The 24882-nt window shown below is 45.6% G+C and overlaps 1 protein-coding gene across 1 annotated transcript in view; it reads right to left on the reverse strand.

Annotated features, from left to right (window-relative positions):
• Positions 1-24882, reverse strand: part of BANK1 (B cell scaffold protein with ankyrin repeats 1) — a 2350097-nt gene that overhangs the window by 43953 nt on the left and 2281262 nt on the right. The window contains exons 14-16 of the mRNA XM_086961584.1: positions 24434-24463; positions 18627-18697; positions 3624-3695 (exon numbers count right to left, since the gene is read on the reverse strand). Coding sequence (XP_086817710.1) covers positions 3630-3695; positions 18627-18697; positions 24434-24463 — 167 coding nt within the window. The 3' untranslated portion in view covers positions 3624-3629. The remainder of the gene's footprint in view (positions 1-3623; positions 3696-18626; positions 18698-24433; positions 24464-24882) is intronic.

The following is a 24882-nucleotide window of genomic DNA, read 5'->3' on the forward strand; positions in this document are numbered from 1 at the left end:
AGAAGGGTTTGAGTACTACTTTTCAAATTATGATTCGGTACTGCCTGAAGTCCCGAATTATAAACAAATGAATAAGTGGGACTATTACAAAAAGGAAGATAGATTAGCAAAATTCTTTCTTCCTTGGGATACATTAGATACTTCATATGCACGCCGAAATAATCTGACTTGCAAAGTGTCAGAGATTGAGAAAAAATTCATTGGACAAGTTGATGACCGGTACAGGAGGCAGAAGATTCTAAAATTGTCAGGACAATGGAAAACAGATTGGACCGAAGAGGAAAAGGCACACAAAAGGAAGGGTAGTAATGGTCCAATAGCTTTGGATAGAACGCAGAAAGGAAAGTTATGTTTGACTCGAAGCAAGACATATTGCTTTCCGGTTAGAGTACTATACAAAGGATTTCATGAAAGGGATGCAAGCGATTCCTAATGTATATTTTGTATGTGGAAGAAATGCCTATGTAAAATTGCCTGACAATTGGTATGGTTCATGTTATTTGGCAATTGTTTTCCCCAAAATATATCATGCAAAGGATTTAGAGATCATAGAGGGAAAGGCTTCGACAAGAGGGAAAAGGGAAGTAGGAGATGTTGAGGTAGTTGGAGACGTATTTGGAGCCATGTTTCCTCTTTTAGGTTTGATACTTAATGATGTTAAGATCAGGAGACTAGCTACAGTTGTGGATAGACTGTCTGCCAGTACTGCAAGGTCATTGATGCTAGTAGAAGGAGAGATGCAGTCGATTAGGGCAATGGTCCTTCAGAACCGTCTTGCTTTAGATGTTCTGCTAGCAAAAGAGGGCGGAGTCTGCAGGGCTCTGAAGGTCCAGGAATGTTGTACTTACATTCCAGACAATTCAAAACCACTTGAGAAGGTTATACAGAACATCACTGAGATACATCAAGAAATCGAAGATTTGACAAAGATAAATGTTTGGGAAAAAGTAGGTCATGGAATGGAAAAGGTTGGAGGTTGGTTTGCCAATCTCGGTAAAAGCATTGTTTGGTACATCTTGAAACCTGTCTTAATAATTTTGATTTGCATAATCACATTGTGGGGTTTAGTGAGACTGTACAAATGGTATAGGTCAAACCGGTTGCAAAGGTCCATGAGAGAGCAAGAAAGGAGATTAGCTGCTTTGCAAGATCAGCAGTATAGAAGTTTGAGAGCTCTCGAGACGATAAAAAGAGGGAGCCTTGCAACTAGTTCTGTGTAAAGTAACATTCAAATTGAAGTATTTGTGATGACCCCTAGAGGTCATCAAAGGGGGGAACTGAGAGAGCGCAATTTGAATGAAAAGTATGTCCGTACCATATTTACAAGCCTGTAGCGTAAAGTTAGCACATGTAACTTAAGTAATAAGAAATGTATCTGTATTTACTCTAGAATGTGCATCAGATTTAGAAAGGCCCGTATATAGGTTGGGCTAATATAGAAGTGTGTGAAAATGCTTAAGAACAGTAGAACGTGCTAAACGGAATTCATGTACGTATGTAATTAATTAAACGGAGAAAGAGATGAAATGTAAATTGAAGAAACGTGCAGAATACATAGCACTGTGTAAGAACGAGGGTATAACATTGTATTTTATGTAACATGGATTCGATTATAATCAATAAGTTACTAATTCGATTATGTATATGTGTGTTAAAAGTCATACCGTATAGAGGAGTTTGTAGGAATTTTAGAATGGTGTGTTCATATGCTATTTTAACCTAACGGACCAAGGGTTCGCAAGAGAGTAGTCCACTGCACATAATTTAGTGGGCTCACAGGGATAGGGGGATAGCTTTGATCTGTACGTGCGAGCCAAGAGTCAAAGGTCTCGTTAAATTAAAGTGACAATGCTGGATGAAGTTTTATGGCCTAGTGAGATAAGGGATGTTTGGAATTTGGGGTCTTGTTTCGAAGTGTCTGTTTTCGAGGTGACAAGGGGGTTACAATCACAATTGTAATGAATAGAGCTCTGTTTGAGGTGATAGACTTTGGTCTGGAGGCGTCAACTGGAATGTCATGAGGTTACCAGCACGACGGAGACGGCGCCTGAGAAGCAAGGTCAACTTAACAGACGACTCGAAGAGACGAAAACTATGGAAAAACCAGAAGCAGGACTACGTGAAATGTGTACGTGGTGGGCGTCTCAAGGGGGCGTTCCACCCATACTGTGATTCTGTATTTAGGGTCAGCACCCCGGGGAAAAGGAGAGCAGATGGCCTGAGCAAGAGAGTAGAGAGCAGTAGGCCGAGGACCCTTAGAGAGCGGATGGGTAGGCAGAAAGGGTACTGCTTCTCGACATAGGTTTCCATCAGAGATTAAGAGAGTTTGAACTTCTTTGGAAGTCAAACGGCTGACACCTTTTTAGGTAAAGAATTTGTTGTGTAGGGATGTCATCTAGCATAGAGTAGGGACAGATTTAACTTGTTTCATTCTTTTTCTGTAAATGACGCATCATATCCATTTTGTGTCTATGCTATTCAATTTGCTAATTTTAGAATTGGTTTTGATTGTTTTCTTTTGTAGACTGAGATTCTTTAGGGAATTTATGTTCCTTTTAGTACCTGTATACTTGTTGAATCTTATATTGAGAGGCTTGTATTTGCAATTAACTTTGGGTTTATATTAAACTTTTTAAACTCTACCAGTCGTAAGTGGTTTTTCAGAGTTGCGCCAGTCTATGGGGTTGATTTAACTTATGTGGGTTTGCCTTTTACTCAATGACAGTCAATAATCGATCAAAAAAGGATGAATGAGATAGGTATCTAGGTGATCAGATAAGATATCAAAATCTCATTCCCCGCAGTATTATTGAAGTGTTCTGAAAAAAGTGTTTACAGCTGATTCTGGTTGTGCCCTACACTAACGTTAAAGTTCTACAAGTCTAAAACCACTGAAAACACACGTACAAATTTACAGAGCTCCTGCATGAATTCCAAAGCAAGCACACATGGGTATATTTATTTTAAAAAATCATGCAGCGCAGTTAGCCACCTTGCTGTGCTGCGTTATAGGGAAAGGGAAGGAATGTGCCATATTTAATATTAGCTGGCACATTGCTGTCTTTTCCCTGTGCTGGCAAACAATGTGCTGCCTACCACCAATGCAGTTACATTTCCCCATGGTACAAGGGTGCCTGCGTTGTAAGCAGGATTGTTTTTGTGCAGGAAGGCACACCTTCCTGCACAAAAACAAATCCCTAAGGCATTTTCCTTTCTGCAGCACACATAGAGAGAGAAGAAATAAAGATATTTCTCCTCGTTATGCCTCACCTAGGAAGGCTTAACGCCTCCCTGGGGAGACTAACACAGCACAGCGATTTGCGTTGCGTTGCGTTACTCCAGATTTATCAAGCCACGCAAGGCTGTGGAAGATGGATTTGCGTGGCTTGATAAATCTAATTTAAAAGTTGCGTCGCTCTTACATCCCTTTGGGAGGCCCAAGGGTGGCGCAACTCTTTGATAAATTTGGCCCACAATTTAAAATTTCCTGTATTTCGCCAACCCCCGGAGCACTTTTGTGGCACTCCAAAGAATCAGAGCAAGACAGCAGCAATAAGAGAATGCTGGTTATAATAGTTCAACAACAACAACAGCACTCTCACTGCTCTATTTGTATGCATTACCTGATTTTACTTAATCTTAGGATATGTTCTTAAATTTCCCTGCTCCCTCTCCCTAGAGACACGCGGAGGTACCTACAAGGAAAAAAAAGGGAGAAAAGAGTTGAAGTAGACTTAAAAAGATTCACTAACATAAGGATATTAATAAATAATATAGATTATACATTTCTTAAGATTTTCTAATACACTTACCGTAGTTTAGATTTTGATGGCAACAAAAAATGGAAGAACGTGCTAAATCTTAAGGGTAATCCATGGGTGGATTCTACTGTAGATTTAGCACTTTCTTCACAAACTGGAAGGTTTCCATTATCATCTACCTTTCAATAAGGCCATTAAATAAAAATAGGATAAAAAGGTAATAATGCAGGTTTCTTGGTATGATATGTTTTCATCCCACATGATAGATGACGAGACACAGCTTCCCAGTAAAACTAATCATAAAGCTTACTTTTCAACAAATATCTACTCAAGCAATTGACAGTTGATCCCTCTTTACCTTTCTATTTTCTCATTAAGGAAATACACTTTAGGGTATATAGTGTTCACACATAACCAAACTCAAAGGGCGAAGAGATTAACCATTGCTATGGTTGGTTGACATTTTGGAGCAGATGTACAACGCTTCTCATTTGCATTTCTTAATAGCTAATCTGTTGGAACCGCTATTTAAGAAATGCAAAAGGATTTTTACTAAATTTGCGAAATCCCTTAAAGCGATTCCTACAAAGTAGGAATTGCTATTAGGGAATCGCAAATAGGAATTACCATTGCATTCCCGCCTATTGGCAAAATAAGAAATGGTTTACATTTCCTAAATTGTGATTCCCTAATAGGAAATCGCAATTTAAGAAATGCAAAGCCAAGGTTGCCTCTGGGCTTAATGCCCGCATGGAGGAATCCTGAAATTCCTAGTGTTCATATGCTCTAGGGACATATGTGCGCTTCATGTCACACTAGAAAATGCATTTTAAATGCATTTTTAAATTTTGCACATAGTTACCATCTACTTCAAGTCGACGGTAATAGCATTGCCTAGATGCCCGCTTCGCATTTAGGAAATGCTACGCACATGTGCTTTAGGAATCTCAAATAGGTAATCCCTCTTTACGACTCTTAAATCGCAGTAGCAATTTGCAATTTCTATCAGTTAGAAATCGCAAATTGCAACCAGTTTGGTCCTTTGTACATCTGAAAAGGCCATTTAGCAATTCTTAAAAGGCTGAAATAGCGATTTGGCCCATTAAGAAATGCCAAATGGCATTGTACACATGGGCCTTATTGTGCAAAGTCAGATTTTTTTACATTCATTTTTAAAGCACCCACTTCACCTTAGAGCACTTGGGCAGTGGCAGGATAGACCAAAAGAAATAAATAGGAACGTGGGACGTTGTTACTTCCATAATTTGTATGAAAAATAATGGCTTTCAGCTCCCTTCAGAACTTCCTTTGTTTCAAAATTGTCCTACCCATTCTATTGTGGTCTTCCCAACTAAAGCTGTTAAGTGGTATCACAGAGGATAGCACAAACACAACTGTTGTATTCAGACTCAGATATTACAGTGGACCTGCTCAGATATTAAGAAAACATTAGCAGGTGGAGAACCAGGCTATCACTCACCCCTTCAGCCTCAAGCACTCAGCCGCATGACCCCTGCGCTGACTCTTGCTCTGGCTTACAGTGAAACTGTATTTTGGGTCTAAGACACTTTTCCTCACCTACAAATCAGCAGAGCCTAAATACTACGATGACGCCCTCCAACGCTATAAACTGAAGAGATAACTGAGCTCACAAATCCAAGCTGTGCTTGCTAGCCACCAATCTAAGTAAAAGTGATCAGGGTTTAGATTTTCACTAGGCAGACTTCTTCCACTGGCCTTCCCTCCCTCCCCACCCCCAATAGATGTCAAGCAATAAACACAGATACATATGCGCCACAATGCAAGGGTGCCTGCATTGCCAGAATGATTTACTGCAACACAGACACCCTTGCACCATAGTCCAAGGGTGCCTGCATTGCAGGGAATCATCCCTGCAACAAAGGCACCCTTACACTATGGTGCAAGGGTGTCTCTTGCAGGGAATGATTGTTTACGAGCAGGAAGGGACACCTTTCTGCACATAAACAATCTTTAAAGGTGATTGCTCTTTCTATGTGTGCTGCAGAATACAGCACACATGGAAAGAGCAGCAACTAGTAGAAAAAAAAGTATTTCTCCTCATTGCTCCTATCTAATGCTTGCTTTTGAATGGCGTTAGTTTTTTGCGCCGCCTCAGACTTACACATCCTTGTAAATCTGGGGCAGCATAAAAAAGTAATGGGCAGTGCGATGGAATACCCATTGCACGTCCCTTTTACGCAGATATCTATCTGAAAGGGTATCATATTTACAAAGCGGCATTAAGCCACACAAAGTGGCTTAACGCCGCATTGTAAATGTGGAGCACATCATTGCACCACCGGAACATCTGAAAAAGTTAACCTGTGCTCAACCATCTATGCTGTGCATTTACAGTTTCTGCAGGCGCAGGGTGCAAGGGTATTCTTCGGTTATGCTAGAAGGCATGCGGTGTGGCGTCCAGGGTTGAGGACGAGGAGGGTGCTGGTTTTGTAGCGGTGGAGTGTCCGAAAGGCAGGGACCATGGTGCTGGGCGCAGTACAAGGACAGAAGAACGCAGACAGGCTTGCCTTTGGCAAACCAGTGGCACACCCGCTGCGCATAGCCACAGAGAGTCCACTATAAGGTAGTGATGCAGGGAGATGGACAGCTGGGAGGCGGGAAAAGCAGGAAAGGACATTGGATGTGGTAGGGACGTGAGGGATCGCAGCAGCCAAGAGGGAGAGGATAGGGAAAAAGGAACACCAAAAAAGCACAGGAAAAAAAAGCCATACAGAGCATCCAAAAAAAGCCAAAGTTTAGAAAAGGAACGGAGAAGAGCAGAAAGATGAACAGGAGCAACGGGAAAGAGGGACATATAGGCATTCAAACTGCAGAGCAGTGACGCTCTACCAGTGGACCACCAGGGATAAAGCACAGGCAGGAGCCTTCGGGTGGAGGAGAGACTCGAACACCTGAGCTCCAGGTCAGAGGAGCCAGAAGCAGCAGATGGGGACAGCAGCAGCAGCAACCAGATGGTTAAGTGCTGTGGGAAGAGGAAGTTCACTAAGGGTTAGTCTCCTGTATACCCAAAAGCAAACTAACAGGGAGCAAGGAAAGGCAGCACCACCCGCTGCCTCTTCCGATCTAACAGTGGTGACCAGATTCTGTGTTGGAGAAACGCCGGCTACAGCCTCGAAGGTCTCAGAATTGCACAGGGCCCCCGATGAAGGGCACAGCCCGAAATGCATTGGGCCAATGATTTGAATAATCATACACCATGAGATGAATCAATAAAGGAATAATCAGTAAAGAAAAGCTTTGAAACAGAACTACATGTTTATTGAACTTTTTTGAACTTTATTGAACAAATTATTGAACATTTAGTTTTGAGTGCCCTGGGGAGACACTATTCTCGACAGAACAGTGCACTACTGAGTCAGATTCTGTGTTACCCAGCGAGTAACAGCGGATCAAGCTTCATACCCTAGGGCCTGGGCCCAAAGTGGTCCCCGTGCCCCTGGTACCCACTGCCACCAATGGCCGATCTCAATGACTTGAGCCAGTTAGTGGAGTCCCCCACCAGTCTTGTGCGGTGCCCTCAGTTATGTAGGTCAGTTGCAGCGCAGGGATTGCTCAGGGCATGGTGTGCTTCACCCCCAGCCTCTAGGCCTGGGCCCAACTTGTCACCTGGCATCCTCCGCTACACGCGCCACTTTCTCCTAACCAGGACATTGACACCAGGGCTCAATGCGCTGCACTCTCTCTAAATCTGTGACTCAGCCAACAGGAGCGTCAACCAGGTGGGATTTCACAAGCCTGGGTACAGCAGTCGCTGCCAAGTCTGCTGATGAACCTTCTGATGCAGGTGATGCAGCAGGGCCCCCTTAGGGGTGAAGTTGCAGCACTCCTGCCACACAAGTTTGGCGCAGCTCAGGGGCCTCACTCTCCACAGCATCCAGCCTGCGCAACATTCTCTGGCCTGTTATGCAGAGAGGCACGGCCCACCATTGGTAATCTCCCCAGTGCACCCCAGTGTAGTGGTGGCGCCTGGTATACAATGCAGACCCTCCTATGTTGGTGCGCAGGCGCACCTCTACCATTTACAGCTCCAAGGTGCGCCAGGTGTTCTTCTCACACAGGTCAGCGACCTGTCTCTATGCAACCTGCAGACTTCACCACCAGGTAAGGGCAATCGCTGACGCCTAAATGTCTACTGCCATGGCACAGCAAATCCACAGCACCTGTACCTCCCACTCTGGGTCACAGACGCAGGCCCAGCGAGGCCCCCCGGCCCCGGGGACTGTCCCCACTTTCAAGGTTTCGGCTGCCATGGTGTTGCAAGGAGGACGCTATGAAAAGTGAAGCTTTACTGTTTTTTCCCAGCGATTCTCCTCATTTGATAACTGAAGCCCAGTATCTCTATTTTCTCTTCCCCTGGGACTCTGGCTGGTCATCCTGGCTGTTGGTGGGTATGGGAGGGGTTGTTGATCTGGGCTGCAGTTGGCCCTGACTGCTCTAGTCTGCATTCCATTGGTTTTATTTCCTATTTTTTATTGGAGGTGGACTTACGGACTATTTATGCCTCTTGAGGCAAAGAAAGTAACGTTGGGCTGACTAACATGAGTTTTTTGTTGCTAATGGGCCTTTCGTCACTTTTCTCTCACTAACTTCAAATTTTTTATCTCCATGATGCTAGCGACAGTTTTCACCACAGCTAGCTGTTACTAGCGCCATGTAGCAACATATTGTAAATACATTGCTAGCAGAGCCATAGTTTTTGGTGATGGCTGCGTTAAGAAAACTGCCACTAACGCTAGTTAGTGGCAGTTAATGTACACATACACCATAATGTTTCCGACCTCTTATGCCTGAAGTGTTGTATTCAGAAGCATCCGGACTTATTATTGTTGCTTTGTCAAGTTGTTGTTCCTAGATTTTCTCAACTGTTTGCGCTCCATTTTTGTTAAGTGAGACATTGTTTGGTTGCCTTTAATTTTCTATCTCCTGCTGTGGGTGAAGAGTCTCCACATGGCTGATTGGATGATGTAATTACAGGATGTAGGTCATCAATGTGTGGTTGCAGTTTATTCATGTGGGCCAATATGCTGTCTCCTTCGTTCTCATTTTCCGGTGTCCTCATTGGGGGGAAATGGCCAATGTACTCGGGCTTGTGATGGCGGAGGTGCTAGTTAGTGGGGACATTTTCCGAGGTTTTAATTCTGCTAAGATGTCCGTCAAGATGGTAGGAATGACTTTTAAGTGGTCTACGGTACTGGAACATTGAAACACACATGAAATGCGGTGTTGGTGTCTTTTTGCACCCATGCAATTAGTGAGTTTAAATCTTGGAGTTTCCTCTCGAAGCCAGAATCATGGGTGGAAAGATGTGCAAAAGATGTACTTGGCGCTCTAGTTTTTCTGAGTGAAAGGTAAGTGCGGTTGAAATTGTCTCCATAGTGTTGATAAACGGAGTCCATAAGGGCTCTAGAAGTGGTGAACTGTCTTCCGTGTGCTGGATGTCGTTGCTTTTTTCAGATAAAAAGTATTGCTTGAGTGACTCAAGTTGACCTCCTGAAGCACCTTTCCAGTGGAACTGTTTTGTTGGGGAATGTAACTGTGCTCCAGCTGGACCTTTATCGGTGATAGTAGTATGCTGTAGTCATGTGAGGGTCCCAAGTTCATGGCGGTGTTTAGTGGCACGTTCGCTTCCTTGGGCATTTCCTGAATTGGTTGAAATGGACTGGGTAGTAATTCCTGCCATTCAATTGAGGCTCCTGTTAGTATTTCTTTTGCACCAGTATCTTGACTGTCCTGACTGTCAGTGATTCGACTGGGTGATTGGCTTCCACCTGCTGTGTTTTCCAAGAAAAGTGTGGTGATGTCTTTCCAATTTGATGGTGGGTTTCCCATTCATACACTTGCGCTTTCACAAGTAGTAGTTGACTAGTGATATTAGAATTGTTAAGTTTATCATTTGGCTGCATACGGGTCCGCGATACTGATGAATGACATTTTAATGCAGTAGTCCCCCTGCTGTGCCCCTTATAAGCCCATGTGGAGGAAGGGCCTCAGGGAGCAATTGCCAGGGTGCTGATGGGGTACTGTGCCTCAGCTGCCCTTGAACGCCTACTGGAACTTTAGCTTACCGAAAGGTTTGGGGGTACAGGGAGAGCGATATGTATGCACGAGTTACAAAGGAAGTGCGAAGGAACGCTGGAGATCACCCTTGGCTGATGGCTGCTGGCACTGGTTCAAGAAATAAAATAAAAAAGAGTTGAGGCCACAAGCCAGGGCAGCGCCAATCTTACCTTGTTGTAGGGTGTGGGTAAAGCAGGGTTAGAAAGCACCAGGTTTGAAGCTTTGAAGTCGTCTGCCATCTCCTTTTGATGGCACTCACTCTGCGCTGTGAGTGGGGCACACAAGCAGCACCCAGTCCTAGTCAGGCCACCTCCGCAGATCGCCCTGGTCTTCACTCTCTGCATGGGCTGAGTACGGCTCCAGCACTCGCAGCAGCATGCACTCACAGGCACACCTTGAAGTGCCTTAAAGGAGTGCAACTGCGGGCAGAACCAGGCTTTGAGTCCTGCCTCCTCCAATAGGGCCTCCGATGGGGCTGATGGGGCCTGCCTCTCCCTGCACCGCGACATCAACACCGGAGACTCTATGCGCTCCACCTGCTGCCCCACATGCTGCTACACACACCATACGCTGCTGCTTCACCTCACAGCGTGACTGCTGCACCTACGCAGGATCAGGAACAGACTCTACTTGATTTTCTTGATCTTGTGTTTATTGATATATATATTGCTTGGTTAGAAGGGTTGGGGTTCCTACTCATAGGACTTTGTCACTGCTCCATAAGTGTGGCTTGACATGGGAGGCTGCCTCCCTGTGTTACTTAAGGATTTCCTTGACCAACCCTGCCCGCACACTTTAAGAGCATAACATTCCTCCTGTACTGGAGGGTCTATCCAAAGATCTCTACCACTGGGGTAACTAGGCGGGAGATATCTTGGCTGGGTTGCGGGTTGCATTATTGCAGTGAAGATGAATTATCCGCGCCGACTATTGTATTTGATGCACACTTTGCCAATCTGGATTCCCTCTGACACTATGCAGCACACTCAAAAACAGTTACTACAATTTGTATGGCATAATAATAAAAGCAACTATTTATAAGAAAATGTCAGATGGGGGCTTGGGTTACCCAATATAGAATATTACATCCATCCCTCCAAATTACAATCCGTTTTGGATAGCCATCACCTTCCCTACATCAAGCCTTGGATGCTAATGAAACAGGGGTGCTCTACTTTCCCTTTATATCATATCATGTGGATGAGGGCCAGAGATCGTTTCCCGCCCAACAAACCACACTGTACGCCAGTGTGACTCTCTTAAGACACTGGGATATGATTCATTGTCACCAGACAGCCACCACATATCCCTCCCACTTTCCCCTATTATACATATCATGGAGTTTGTGCTGGGTATGCTGGATACCACTTTGCATACTGGGGAGGGGAACCCCCCACTTCTGGGTGAAATACCAGGACAGGATTATGTTAGATAGGCATACATGCAGGAAGCACTTCTATGTGACCACCACAGCCAGTTTCACCTAAACCAACTCCTCCACTGGGCAAACACATCCCCTGTGAAGGACAAGGACAGTAGAGCCAAACATCTCTTGAACAACTCTTTGCACAGGAATCCACTAAGGAATGCATTTCTCACCTTTATTCCGCTGTATATGGCCTGTTTCAGCCATGGCACCACCCCTACCACTCACAATGGAAACAGGATCTAGGCACCACTATAAACTACAATACTTGGCAGTGGCTCTAGGCGTGCACAGCCAAGACGTCAATCTGGTTACATATAAGGCCAGTTTGTACAAACTCCTTAGGAGATGGTATTTCACCCTGGTCTGACTGCATGACAAGGTGCTCCTCTTGATCCACCAGATTTGTTCGCTGACCCTGCCGATGGACCCACTGGTTCTTTTGTTGGAGGAGGCTGGAGAAGACTCAGTTTATCCATGTACTACCCCTAGGGACAAATTACTCACCTTTTTCCTCTTGGTGGCAGAATTAACAATAGCTCACACCTGAAAGAATCCCCACCCACTGAACCTCACCCTATGGTGGTCCAAGATGTGGCACATATATGCCATGGAACGCTTGAGTGCGATAGTCACAAACTGAATGTATGAATTTGAAAGCATTTGGCTACCTTATAAGACTTTTATTAGGGTGAATCCAACCATCACCGTGCCATACATTCTACAACAAGCCCATGGGTGTACCAGCCTCATCAAAAAGCAGATCCGAAGAGAGGAATGGATGAACCCCTATGACGTGTTTCTGGTCATAGGACCCTGTGTGCCGAAGACCTACCTGCTTGATGGTCCCTTCTGTAATAATACTGTGTGACACTGTGTGTTGTTTTGATTACAAGTGTGATGATACTGTCTCTTTTGTTGCCTTTCCCCTTCTTCCCCTGGCACAGCGACCACTTTGGAACCTCCTCCCCCCCTTTTCCCCTCTTTTTCCTTATATAAAAATTATATAAATAAAGGGTTAAAAAAAATAAATAAGGATTGGAGTGGTGCACATTAGTTTGCAAAGCAAGTTCACATAATTTCATGAACAATAGTGAGCAGAGAGTTGGAAAGCTTTGCTCCTGAAAAACAGAATTCAAATGGCTGAAAAAAAAGATAAGTGGTGCAGTATTAATTGTTACTTAGTATTGTCCATTTAAAAAAAAAAAGTCACTTGAGTTGCACACTGAAGATTCAAAAAACAATAATATTGAAGCCTGCTTCCCAAAATGAAAACCATAATTACAATGGTTAGGACTATGGGCCAGATGTAGGTGAAATAGATTTACCGATTTTAAATTACCGAATTTTACCGATTCGGTAATTGAAAATCGGTAAATCTATGGTGTCGACATGTAAGTATTCCAGATGTGCTGGAATACCGAATCGGATGATTTCGGTATTTACCGAATCGGTAATGCCCATTCATTGCTATGGGCTTTGAAGCCCATAGGAATGAATGGGCATTACTGATTCGGTATTTACCGAATCGGTAAATACCGATTTTCACAAGGGTGCAGGGGGTGTCACTTTGACACCCTCTGGCACCCCCAAAACAGGCTCGGGTGCCATGTGGCAGCCATGCATGCCCTAAGGGCAGGTCTGCATGTCACATGGCATAGGTGTGCATGTACACATGTGCATGCACACCGGAATCGGTATTTTACCATCAAATTGGATTTGATGGTAAAATACCGATTCGTTAACCCCTTCCACGCTGATGACGAGCTGGGCTCGTCATGGCGTAGCCTCCTCGCACGCTGATGACGAGCCCAGCTCGTCACGTAACATGCGATTTAAAAAATCTCAGCGTGCGAGCGGAATTCCACTAGCACGCATGAGGTTAAGGCTCCTGGGACTCTGAATAGTCCCACCTACATATGGGTGGCTCAGAATCGGTAAATGTACCGATTTTTTATTTTACCGAATCGGTAAAATTACCGAATCGGTAATTTTACCGATTCAGTAAAATAATGCCCCCTACATGCCTATCACCTATTTACCGATCGGTAACAGCCGAAAATACCGATTTTCGGCCGTTACCGACCGACCTACATCGGGCCCTATATTTTTTTAAAGATCAAAACCATAAAAAATGGAAAGAAAATAAATTCAATGACCCAACACTAAACCCAAGACAAATTGTTACCCTAAACCTGAAGATAAACCTCAGCCTAAACCTAACCTTGGCACTATACCTAACGCTTACTCTAACCCTGTGCCTAAACCTAGCCTTTTCCTTAAGCTTAAAAAATCCCTAAAAACAACTTTTGCTCCTTGCCCCATTCTGAGATTAATACTAAGTACGTCCCTGAAAATAATCCAAATTCAAAGTTTAGTAATAGATGCTGAAAATTTTTGTAAAAGAAAAACACATTTTTAATGTGAATCATTTCACAATTGTAGTATTTCAGCTTTACATTATTTGTCACAATTCGCTCTCTATGATCTTGTGCCCTCCTTCAGGGGGCCAAATTGTGGGACATTTCACTGTTATAATAAGCTTCTGAACGCTCCCCTTCATGCACGTTCTGACTTCCAGCCATTTGGACTCTACTTGTAAATGGCCATCCATTCCCAACCCATGCTGGGTTTTGTGGAAGCCAGCCTGCTCATGCTTGAAGCCAGCCTGCTCATTCTTGAAACTCTATTACCTAGAATGTCCTGCTCATTGCTTAATCTCCACCCCTTCAGGTCAAGGTAGGGTGGAGGAATCCAGTTCACCTGTAGCTGGCTGCTGCTAGCCTGCTCACACTTGATGCATATGATTACTGTGGGCTCTTTTAAGCCACAGCTCCTTTCATTCCAGAATTGGTCATTGTAGCTGTGTACCGTTGACACCGACCCTTGTTTATTGAGCTTTTGAAGTCCTTGATTCCAGTGTTTCCTGAGCTTTAGTTATTCCTTGTTCCTGAGCTGCTGTAGTAATTCCCTGTTCTGAACTAGGACTGCCTGCAGTGCTACCTTGACTCCTGAGCTTTAGTAAATCCCTATTTCTGAACTAGCACTACCTGCAGTGCTACCTTGGCTCTTGAGCTTTTGCTCAATCCTAGTGCCTGCTCCAGCACTGCCTTTAGTGCTACTTTGTTTTCTTGATTCCGAACCAGCACTATTCTAGTATACCCTTGTAGCCTCCCCTTCTGCATATCTTTTTCCATTCTCTGCCTTTCTTCCCATTTCCTTGGTTCCAGTTCCTAGTTTGGTGTCTTTCTATTCCTGCTGTCTTCCTTCTATTACCTTGTTACTTGCTTTCTGCCAAGTGTGCCCTCTGATTTTCCTGCCTTTCCTATTAAGCCCTCATCCTTGCTAGCTCCTTGTCTATTGTGCTTGTGTTTAGTTCCATACTCTTGCGGTTACTGCCTTGCATATTCCTGTTTAATCACCAGGATCGGTGGGCACAGCTGACAAACTAGGTGGTGTTTCTTGTTCACTGTGAGTATTGTCTTTGAGTTATATTTATAACATCACCATAGGTATCAGTTCCACGGACGCTGCTTTTGCATGCATAGCCTATATGTGGGTATGTGCAGTCAGTATCTGTAACAGCATGGGTGAGGAACATATATGTCTTACACGTCTGTCCTGGGTTCATTTGTTCTGAACTCTAAATTGCTTCTAGAGTTGACATCCTTTCTGAGCCTTAGCCATCTTGTTCACTTGTGCAGGCTTCCCCTTTGGATCCCTTTTCTCCTCTGTCTTACTGTGTGATCCTGGGCAGCACTGTACTCCTCTTTCTGCTTACGTTTTCTACCCAGTCGCCAGTCCTTGCCCTAGTCCCTGACTGTGGTCCAAACATAGTCCTGGACAGTCGCTGACATTATTGCCATTTATGTATCAGGTGTTCTTTTTAAATATTGTTTCATCATACAGTCAGTTCTAAATCTATTTAGGGATAATTCCAGGGGAAGGTTTTTCAAAAATACCATGTCTGTAAACTCCCCTCTAAAGAACTGAGGTAAAAAAAACACACATTGAACAGGTGACCATTGGTACAGTTAAGATTGGGTAGCAGGTTTGCCTTTTCTGGTGAAGACTGCAGGAGAGCAAGGGTAAAGGGAGAGGCCAGAGGTGTTATCCCGCTGAGTGCCCAACAGGCCAAAAACTGTTGTTCCCCCCACCCTTTTTTCAGCAGAGGAGAAGGTGGACAAACAAGCAACAGAGAAGCAGAATCCATGAAATGAAACCTGCGAGGCAGGCAAGGGCAAAGGCTGTGAAGAAGGGCCCAACAAAAGGCAGCGCTCTAGTTGAGCAGTCCTATCAGGACATTGAAGACATGGTAGCGGGAAGTTAAAGAGCGGTGGTGGCAGTAACATCAATTAAAACCACCATCTGGAAGGAAATCCCACACCCCCATACCAGGAACAGGAAGGCATGTGTTACAGGTCTGGCAATGGCAGAAAGAACGATAGTCTGCCCACAACAAAATAATGGGAAAGGGTGGCCTGATGGAGTAGTCATTCCTTATTTGTAGGCCTTGGGATACAAAAGCTGGGGAACCTTAGAGAGACCTCAAGGACATTTGGGGTGGCCGAAGCAAGGGCAAAATGCTCGCAGCCCAGTTAGGGCAAGGGCCGACTATAGAATGTTAGCGAAGGTAGCAAGTGGAGCCTAGAATCCTGCAAGTGGTTGCCTCCATAGATAATCCAAGTGGTGAACGAAACAAATGTAATGTTAATAAAATTATGTCTCAAGTTGATTTCCACCTGTGAGTGGAGGAAGGTTTGCTAAACCTGTGGCCGTATAATTCCAATAATGTTTCTGCAATTTATTGTCAAGCAAAGAGGATGTAGTGGCAGGGGTCATCGTATTTAATGGAATTACTGTTCATGGTACTCCAGCTTACTCCCAACTGAGAAATTTGAGCCCATCTACTTTCTGCTACCCATGGACCACTGAATGAGAGGCAAAAGGGAGTACTATTTTAAATCTCAAAGTTTCAATATGTAACTCATTAGGCTGCACAATAACCCAGTCCACAACTGGAAAAATAAATTGTGGGATTTATTACAAATTCAAAAATAAGCTCACATAAACCACTCTTAGCAGGAGCATGTAAAAATACAAAATTAGTAAAACTTGTCCAAATCTCCTGAAGAGGTGAGCTTGATACAGGAGAGAAAGTATGACTAGTTCAATTATTACAAAATAAAAAATCAGGAAAAAGAAAGTTAAATCAAATTGCATTAATTGAGTTTCAGCAAGCATCATTACTCTAACCTTTTCCTACACTATCCTAGCAAGAAACCCCTATTCTAGCAGATGATCTTCAGGTTCGGAACCAATATCAAAGGAAAGGAAAGAAAGGTAGAAGTAGAAGTACTTCAAGCATAGGTCAAGTAGCATGAAGCCACACAAGCATATGTCTGCACCCTACAAAGTCTCAAAGGTGTCTACCTCTCCTAAGTATCAAAAAGCAATATCAACTGCATTTGAAAAGAGCATGTTCCACGTGACCTTCCTTTGAGTACTCTTCCATGGGCCAGGCTTGATTCTTCCAGCTCCCTTCTCACACAGATAAGCGATCCTCTTTGTCCTTAGCCAATTCTTCTTTTCCTTAAAGGGGAACTCATCCATGTGCTTGTTACCACATTTCTTTCATGCTACTTTGTACTTTCACACTCACCAACGAACAAAATAATAACTCTTCTATGCTAACTAATATGGCTTTATCCACACCTGCAGTGGAGACAATACAGCAAAAACATTCCACACTGAGGGTTAAGCACAAATCAAATGTCACCTACATTGTATACTTGCATTGAAATACAGCGTTAGGCTAGAATAAATCACACATGAAGTTAGATGAATGCACGTTAGGCCTAAAATAATAGCCAACTTAACAAGTGTACAGTTTCTCTGTAGCTAACAAATGTAAATAATCCACCAATATCTCATTTCCACTACACTACTAACAATACATTCTATATCATGTTCAATTAATTAGACTTCAACCTACCCACATAAGTGAATTACTCACATCTTAATATGACATTAGTCCTCTATTTCTCATAAACTCTAACACGTCCCTTACAATATTTTCTAATAGCCATGTTTTTTAGGCACCACATTTAATCATGTTTACCTCTACATGAGATGTTCTAAATAAATGTCACCACTTCTTTAGTAAAATTACTCACACCTAATATTTGAGTGCGAACTTTAGGTGAATATGATGCACTCCTATTTTTCCTGACATGGAGATCAAAATATCGCTTCCCAAATAGTTTATCAATTTAGTTTTAAAAAATCGTACAGTATTAAATGTTTCTAATGTTACATAATGCTTGTGAAAATTAAACTTTAAAAATGCTGATACTGGGCAATGTTATTAAATATAAGATCAGGAGCTGAACATTTCTACTGGTGGATTTTTGATTGGATAGCGTAATGGAATTTGTTCATTCTTAATCGACAACATGGAAGAGGGTGACAACTGGACGTTTTTACAGATTTATGTTTATTTACTGTAATTTATCATTTGGTGATTTAGATACAGTGGCCAAAGCCGAGATTACTTACTGGTAATCATCATTACTCCCATTTCTCTTTTCCTCATACTGCTCCATTCATCCATGCACCCTTCCCTGATTCCTCTTCAACTACAATCATTGTTTTAACTTCCTGGTCTACAGAGATTGTTTGTGTGAAGTGGCCTCTATTTATGGTGCCTCTCTCTGAGCGGAAGAGGCCTGCTTGGGGAGATTGTGATTGTCTTCTTAGGGAGCAAAAAAGGAAGCTGGAATGAAGTGAGATGCTTCATTCTACAAGACAACAGGAGAGAGAATAAGGCCGCAATTCAAGGGAAATGGATATTGGTGTTACTGAACCTCTTAGCAATTTAACAGCTTAGATTTTTTCCATTTATGGAAAAACTAAATAAAATCCATGTTTAAACTTCGACCCAGCAAAGTATTCCACATTTTCCAACTCATTGCTGTCAAGAAAGATTTTGTGATGCCCTACAGATGGTCAGCAGATGCCCTATAGATGGTCAGAGTTGTCTTAACAGCATTATAGGCTCCCATGCAAAGCAGTGCACTGGGCCCTACCTACACAACCACTCACAGGAATAAAAATGTTTAACGGAAAATGAGTGTTAAATTCTGGTCTGCATGGAGCCCCTATGCTTGCATGCTTCTGGGGCTCCTGAGCAACTACACAGCATGCCCATGTTAAGTTGACACTGCTTCTTCTAGTATTTTTGTCCACACCCCGGAGACAAAAAGCTATACTATTAGCATGGATTAATTCTTCCCTTCGAGCTACCATGAGAAACATGAAAAGAAAGCAATTCTACATACCCGTGGCTTGTTTAGCTTTACGTATACAGTGTCAATGGCGGGGGTGGCTCGTCGGGTCTTCTCAGGAGCAGCTGAAACAGAATCTTCACTTAGCAGAGTTATCATGCATATCCATGTCAGAAATTATTTGCTATATGCATTCCGATACTTTCAGATGTTTTTCCCCTATGATTAACGCCAACTACATGTAAATGTACCAGAATGAAAATAATGGCCTGGGTGAGCTACTCAGGTCTGATATGGTCATGTGATCTGTGGCGACACGCAGCTTTCCGTCACTTTGGGTAATACTAGAGGTGTGCGAAGTTTGGGCCTTATTTGTGAGGCCTTGCAACACATCTGCGTTGCCAGTACGTCACTTTTTGTGACACACCGGCGGTGTAAACAAATGCTCCATATTGCATACTATTTACAAAGTGAGGCATCTAAGCAGATACGTCACTTTGTAAACCCCTGCACCACATTATACCTGCACCAGGTATAATGCATGCAGGTGGGCGTTTCCCCGCAAAAAGCCTTGTAGAAGTGGTGCATTGAAATCTATGAGAATTCAGTGCGCCACTTCTAGGACGCATGTGCGTCAATATCTTACGCCTGCTTCACAGCAAGTGTAAGACTGACGCAGTGATATAATCATAGCCCTCCCCTTTGCTGGAGTTGCATCACGCTTACGACACAACTCCAGCAATGCGTCAGTTTTGCTCCGACAGATACGTCAGTAATACTGACCCCTGACCATCCTGGTAGGTCGCTCCCCCTCCATGCAGCTCCGACTGTGTGCTCCTGCTGCCGCTGCTACTGCCTCTGGTAAGTGTCCTCCGTCCCTTTTGCTTCTGTGCCACTCTTCTGCCTCGGTTTCTGCTCTGTGCCACTGTCTCCCCCTATTGTGCCTCGTTTTCTGCCCTCTGTTCCATCTGTTTTTCCTTTGTTTTTGTGGGTTTCTGCCCTCTGTTCCACCTGTTTTTCCCTCGTTTTTTGTGCCTTTCTGCCCTCTGTTCCACCCATTTTTCCCTCGTTTTTTGTGCCTTTCTGCCCTTTGTTCCATCTGTTTTTCCTTCGTTTTTTGTGCCTTTCTGCCCTCTGTTCCACCTGTTTTTCCTTCGTTTTTTATGCCTTTCGGCCCACTATTCCACTCGTTTTTTGTGCCATTCTGCTCTCTGTGCCACTCGTTTTTACCTCGTTTTTTGTGCCCTTCTGCCCTCTGTTCCACTAACTTTTTTGTGCCCTTTTGTCTTCTGTTACACTTGTTTACCCCTCCACTGTGCCCCCTCCAGCCCTGCCCCCCTGACTGCCCAATCGCTGCTCCCGCTTCCCAGCTGCTCCTTCCTCCCAACTCCCCATATATGCTGGACGCTGCGCGGTGGGGTGAGTAACCCCTGACCCTCCTGGTAGGTCGCTCCCCCTCCACGCAGCTCCAACTGTGTGCTCCTGCTGCCGCTGCCACTGCTGCTGGTAATTGTCCTCCATCCTTTTTGCTTCTGTGCCACTGTCTCCCCTCCTGTGCCTCGTTTTCTGCTCTGTGCTACTCGTTCCCCCCCTTGTGCCCCATTTTGCCTTCTGTACCACTGTTTCCCCCTCTTTGTGCCTCATTTTCTGCTCTGTGCCACTCGTTTCCCCCCCTTGTGCCTCATTTTACCTTCTGTACCACTGTTTTCCCCTCTTCGTGCCTCGTTTTCTGCTCGGTGCCACTTGTTTCCTCCCTTTGTGCCCCATTTTGCTTTCTGTACCACTGTTTCCCCGCCGCTGTGCCCCCTGTGGCCCTGCCCCCTGCCCACTTGCTGCTCCCGCCTCCCAGCTGCTCCTCCCTCCTCCTCCCCATATATGCCAGACGCTGCACAGCCACGCAGCGGACGCACGCAGCAGGTGTGCCGCTGCAACGCCGAAAGGCGCAACTAAGGCAAGCGCCTCTGTGCCCGTCCGCGCCTGGGCCGCGCCTAGCGCCAGAACCCCTGGAGCCTGCGAACGCCACAACACCAGACTCCACTATGACGCCAGCACCCTCCACGCACTCAACGCCGCCCGAAACCACCCCTGCTTCCAGGCCACCCCGAAACGGACCCACGGACCCTTCTCCTGCCGCACCTGCAGTTTCACCTGCGACAGAGCCACCAAACCTCCAAGGACTGGACCCAACCACCTCCTCTGCATACTCCTCAACACCCGCTCCGCACGCAAACACACCGTCGAGCTCTGGGATCTGCTCAACACCTCCGTCCCAGACCTTCCTGACTGAGACGTGGTGGAACGACTCCTCGGGGCCCGACATCGCGACAGCCATCCCGGACGGCTACAAGATCACCCACAGGGATCGTGCCAACGGAATCAGAGGAGGAATAGCCATCGTCCACAAGTCCACCCTCAAGGTCGCCACCCACGCAGACGACCCCCTGAACACTGCCGAACACGTACACTTCCGGATCCACACCAACCCCAACACCACCCTTAGAGGAACACTCATCTACAGACCCCCGGACCCCGAGCTCAGTTCAGCGACTCGACCCCACGGACTACATCCTCCTCGGGGACCTGAACTTCCACCTTGAGAACAACAACAAAGCCAACTCCGCCACCCTGATCGACAACCTCGCCAACCTTGGCGTCAGACAACTCGTCACCGCACCTACCACGGCCGCCGGCCACACGCTGGACCCCCGTCTTCTCCACAGGCACCCACGTCGCCTTTGACCACACCACCAAACTCCACTGGACCGACCACCGCTGCATCCATTTCATCTTCAAGAAACCAACCACGCACCCCGCACCCAACAGCTGCCTCGCCGCTGCTGGAGCAAAGTCACCTAAGACCAGCTGATCACCACCCTCGCCCAGAATCCACCCGCTGACCCCACCAACCCAGACGCCGCAGCCTGCAACCTAAGACAGTGGATCAACGACTGCGCCAACACCCTCGCCCCGCTCAAGAAACCCTCCAACAGCCACGCCAGCAAGAGAGCCACCTGGTTTACCAACAAGCTCCAGACCTCCAAACATGCATGCCGGAAACTGGAGCAGATATGGCTCCACGAACGCACACCGGACAACCACGCAGCCCACAAGGACGCCACCCGCAGACATCACCACCTCATCAGACTAGCCAAGAGATCCTCCTCCAAAGACCGCTTGGATAACAACGCACACAACAGCAAGGAGCTCTCCAGTATCGTAAAGGAACTCTCCAACCCCAGCGCCAATGCCAACGACTTCCCGCCCTCACAAGAACTGTGCGACTCACTAGCCATCTTCTTTCACCGCAAGTTCACTGACATCCACGACAGCTTCAACACCACGACCACCCCGACTATGCCAAACTCCACCTACCCTGTAAACACTACCAGCGCAAGCGCCTGATCTCCTGGTCCAACGTCAACGACGCTGAGACACGCAAGGTCATGAACTCCATCCACTCAGGATCTCCGTCAGACCCGTACCCAAACCACGTATTGAACAAAGCAGACGCAGCCATCGTACCCCAACTACGGAAGGCCAGCAACATCTCCTTTGAAACAGCGACATTCCCGGAAAGCTGGAAGCACGCCGAAATCAACGCCCTCCTCAAGAAGCCCAAGGCGGACCCCAAGGACCACAAGAACTTCCGGCCCATCTCCCTGCTCCCGTTCCCGGCAAAGGTCATCGAGAAAATCGTCAACATGCAATTGGCCCGCCACCTGGAAGACAACAACATCTTGGACCCGTCCCAGTCCGGATTCAAACGAAACCACAGCACCAAGACAGCCCTCATCGCCGCCACAGATGACATCAGGCACCAACTAGACAACAGCGAAACATCAGCCCTCATCCTCCTGGACCTGTCAGCCGCCTTCGACGCGGTCTTCCATAGTACTCTAAAGACACGCCTCCTAGAAGCCGAAATCCAAGAGAAGGCCCTTTACTGGATCACGTCCTTCCTCTCCGGCAGAACCCAGATCCTCCGCCTCCCACCCTTCCGATCCGAAGCCACCGACATAATCTGAGGCGTCCCCCAGAGCTCATCTCTCAGCCCAACGCTGTTCAAGGTCTACATGGCCCCCCCTCGCAGAAGTGGCCCGTCATCACAACCTCAACATCATCTCCTACGCCGACGACACCCAGCTCATCCTCTCTCTCTCACCAAGGACCCACACACCGTCAAAACCAACCTCCACGAGGGAATGAAAGCTGTCGCCGACTGGATGAGGAGCAGCCGTCTGAAGCTGAACTCGGACAAGACGGAGGTCCTCATCCTCGGACCCACCCCCTCAGCCTGGGATGACTCCTGGTGACTGACCACACTGGGAACAGCACCTACACCCACTGACCATGAACGCAACCTAGGATTCATCCTCGACTCCTCCCTCTCCATGTCTTAACAGGTCAACGCCTTCTCCTCCTCCTGCTACAACACCCTTCGCATGCTCCGCAGGATCTACAGTGGCTCCCGATCGAAACAAGAAGAACGGTGACACAGGCCCTCGTCAGCACAAGACTGGACTACGGCAACGCACTCTACGCAGGAATCCCAGCCAAACACCTATGATGACTACAACGCATCCAAAACGCCTCCGCCCGACTGATTGTCAACGCCCCCCGCCGCAGCCACATTACCCCCCACCTGAGAGACTTACACTGGCTCCCCGTCGACAAGAGGATCACCTTCAAGCTCCTCACCCACGCACACAAAAGCACTCCACAACGCCGGACCAGCCTACCTGAACAGCAGACTCAGCTTCTACACCCCCACCCGCCAGCTCTGCTCCTCCAGCCTCGCCCTCGCCGCTGTCCCCCGCATCCAATGAACGACCTCCGGCGGCAGATCCTTCTCCTACCTCACCACCAAGACCTGGAACACCCTCCCTACCCACATACGACAGCCCCAAGACCTCCTCAAGACCTGACTCTTCGAGCAGTAGCAGCACCCTCCCTCCCCATAGCGCCTTGAAACCCTCACGGGTAAGTAGCGCGCTTTACAAGTACTCTGATTGATTGATTGATTGATTGATTGATACTAACGTATCTGTTGTTACTTTGGACATGATGTGTCATACAGTAAATATGATGCATCAATCATGTCGCAAGGAGGGCAGAGTGAAAACTGTGACATCACAGCAATGCGACCGTTTTCATAAATAGGGTCTTTGGGGCATATTATCAAGGACCAGTGTTAAAATTATCGCTGTTTTATCGGCAGGAAACTGCAGATAAAACGGCGATAATGGACTTGATAATATGCCCTTGTTAATTCCCATAGCAGCCCATGTTCTGCTGTTAACATGGGCTTCTATGGGAATTAACAAGGGCTTATTATCAAGCCCATTATCGCCGTTTTATCTGCAGTTTCCTGCCGATAAACCGGCGATAATTTTAACACCGGTCCTTGATAATAGGTCCCTTTGTTTTTTTCTGAGAAATATCCATAATTTAATGAACTTATGTGAAACGCATTTTACTGCTATTTGAGACACATTTTTTTGTGGATATACCTTGGACAAAAAGTCAGTTAGGTAACTGGTTGGCTGGTTAGAGGAGAACATATTTCGTTTTTTAGTTGAACCCGCCTCCTACGGCAAAAAGTAAGCATAATTTTGTGTAATGGGAAGTAGCCTAAAATATCACACTTTGTACATAATATAAAAAACGTAAGAGTTAAGCAAGAATATGCTGGTTTAGCAAATAACTTAAACAGATCAAGTCCATTCTGGACTGAAGAAAAGTAACTCTTGAACACCCCCCCTCACCCCCCCTTATCCCACTTACCCCCGTCCTCGTTTTAATTATCAGTCACCTTAAATTTACCATTCGTTATTATCAATCATAAGAAAAATATGACTTACCTTTTGGTTGATGAACGATGGTTATTTTATCTGTCAATGAAAGAAATTGCTTGTAAGTTCATGTTGCCATTCGCTATCAAAATCTGACATAGAGAGAGAGACAGAGAGGAGAGAGTGTGGGCGTGCGTGCGTGTGCTTGTGTGCGTGTGTGCGTGCGTGCATGTGTGTGTATTTTTGAACATGCTGATGTTATGGCTGTAGCAATCATCTACCATTAACATAAACATAAACCAAAAAAGGCAAAACAAGGTTTTTCTTTCTCCCACAGTGACTATTGCTCGAAATGTTTCGGAATCATTGTGGGTGGGTGATATTTTCTCATAGTTTATGTCGCATTAGACCAATACGGTACAAAATAACACTTAAAAATGTCCTATACAGGTTTTCTGAATTTGTTTTTCAGGTACTTTTTCAAGTGAGTTCTTGTTTGCATGTGGTGTTTATGAGCT

Source organism: Lissotriton vulgaris, chromosome 3_1 (assembly GCF_964263255.1).
Source record: "Lissotriton vulgaris chromosome 3_1, aLisVul1.2, whole genome shotgun sequence".
NCBI classification, from domain to species: Eukaryota; Metazoa; Chordata; class Amphibia; order Caudata; family Salamandridae; genus Lissotriton; species Lissotriton vulgaris.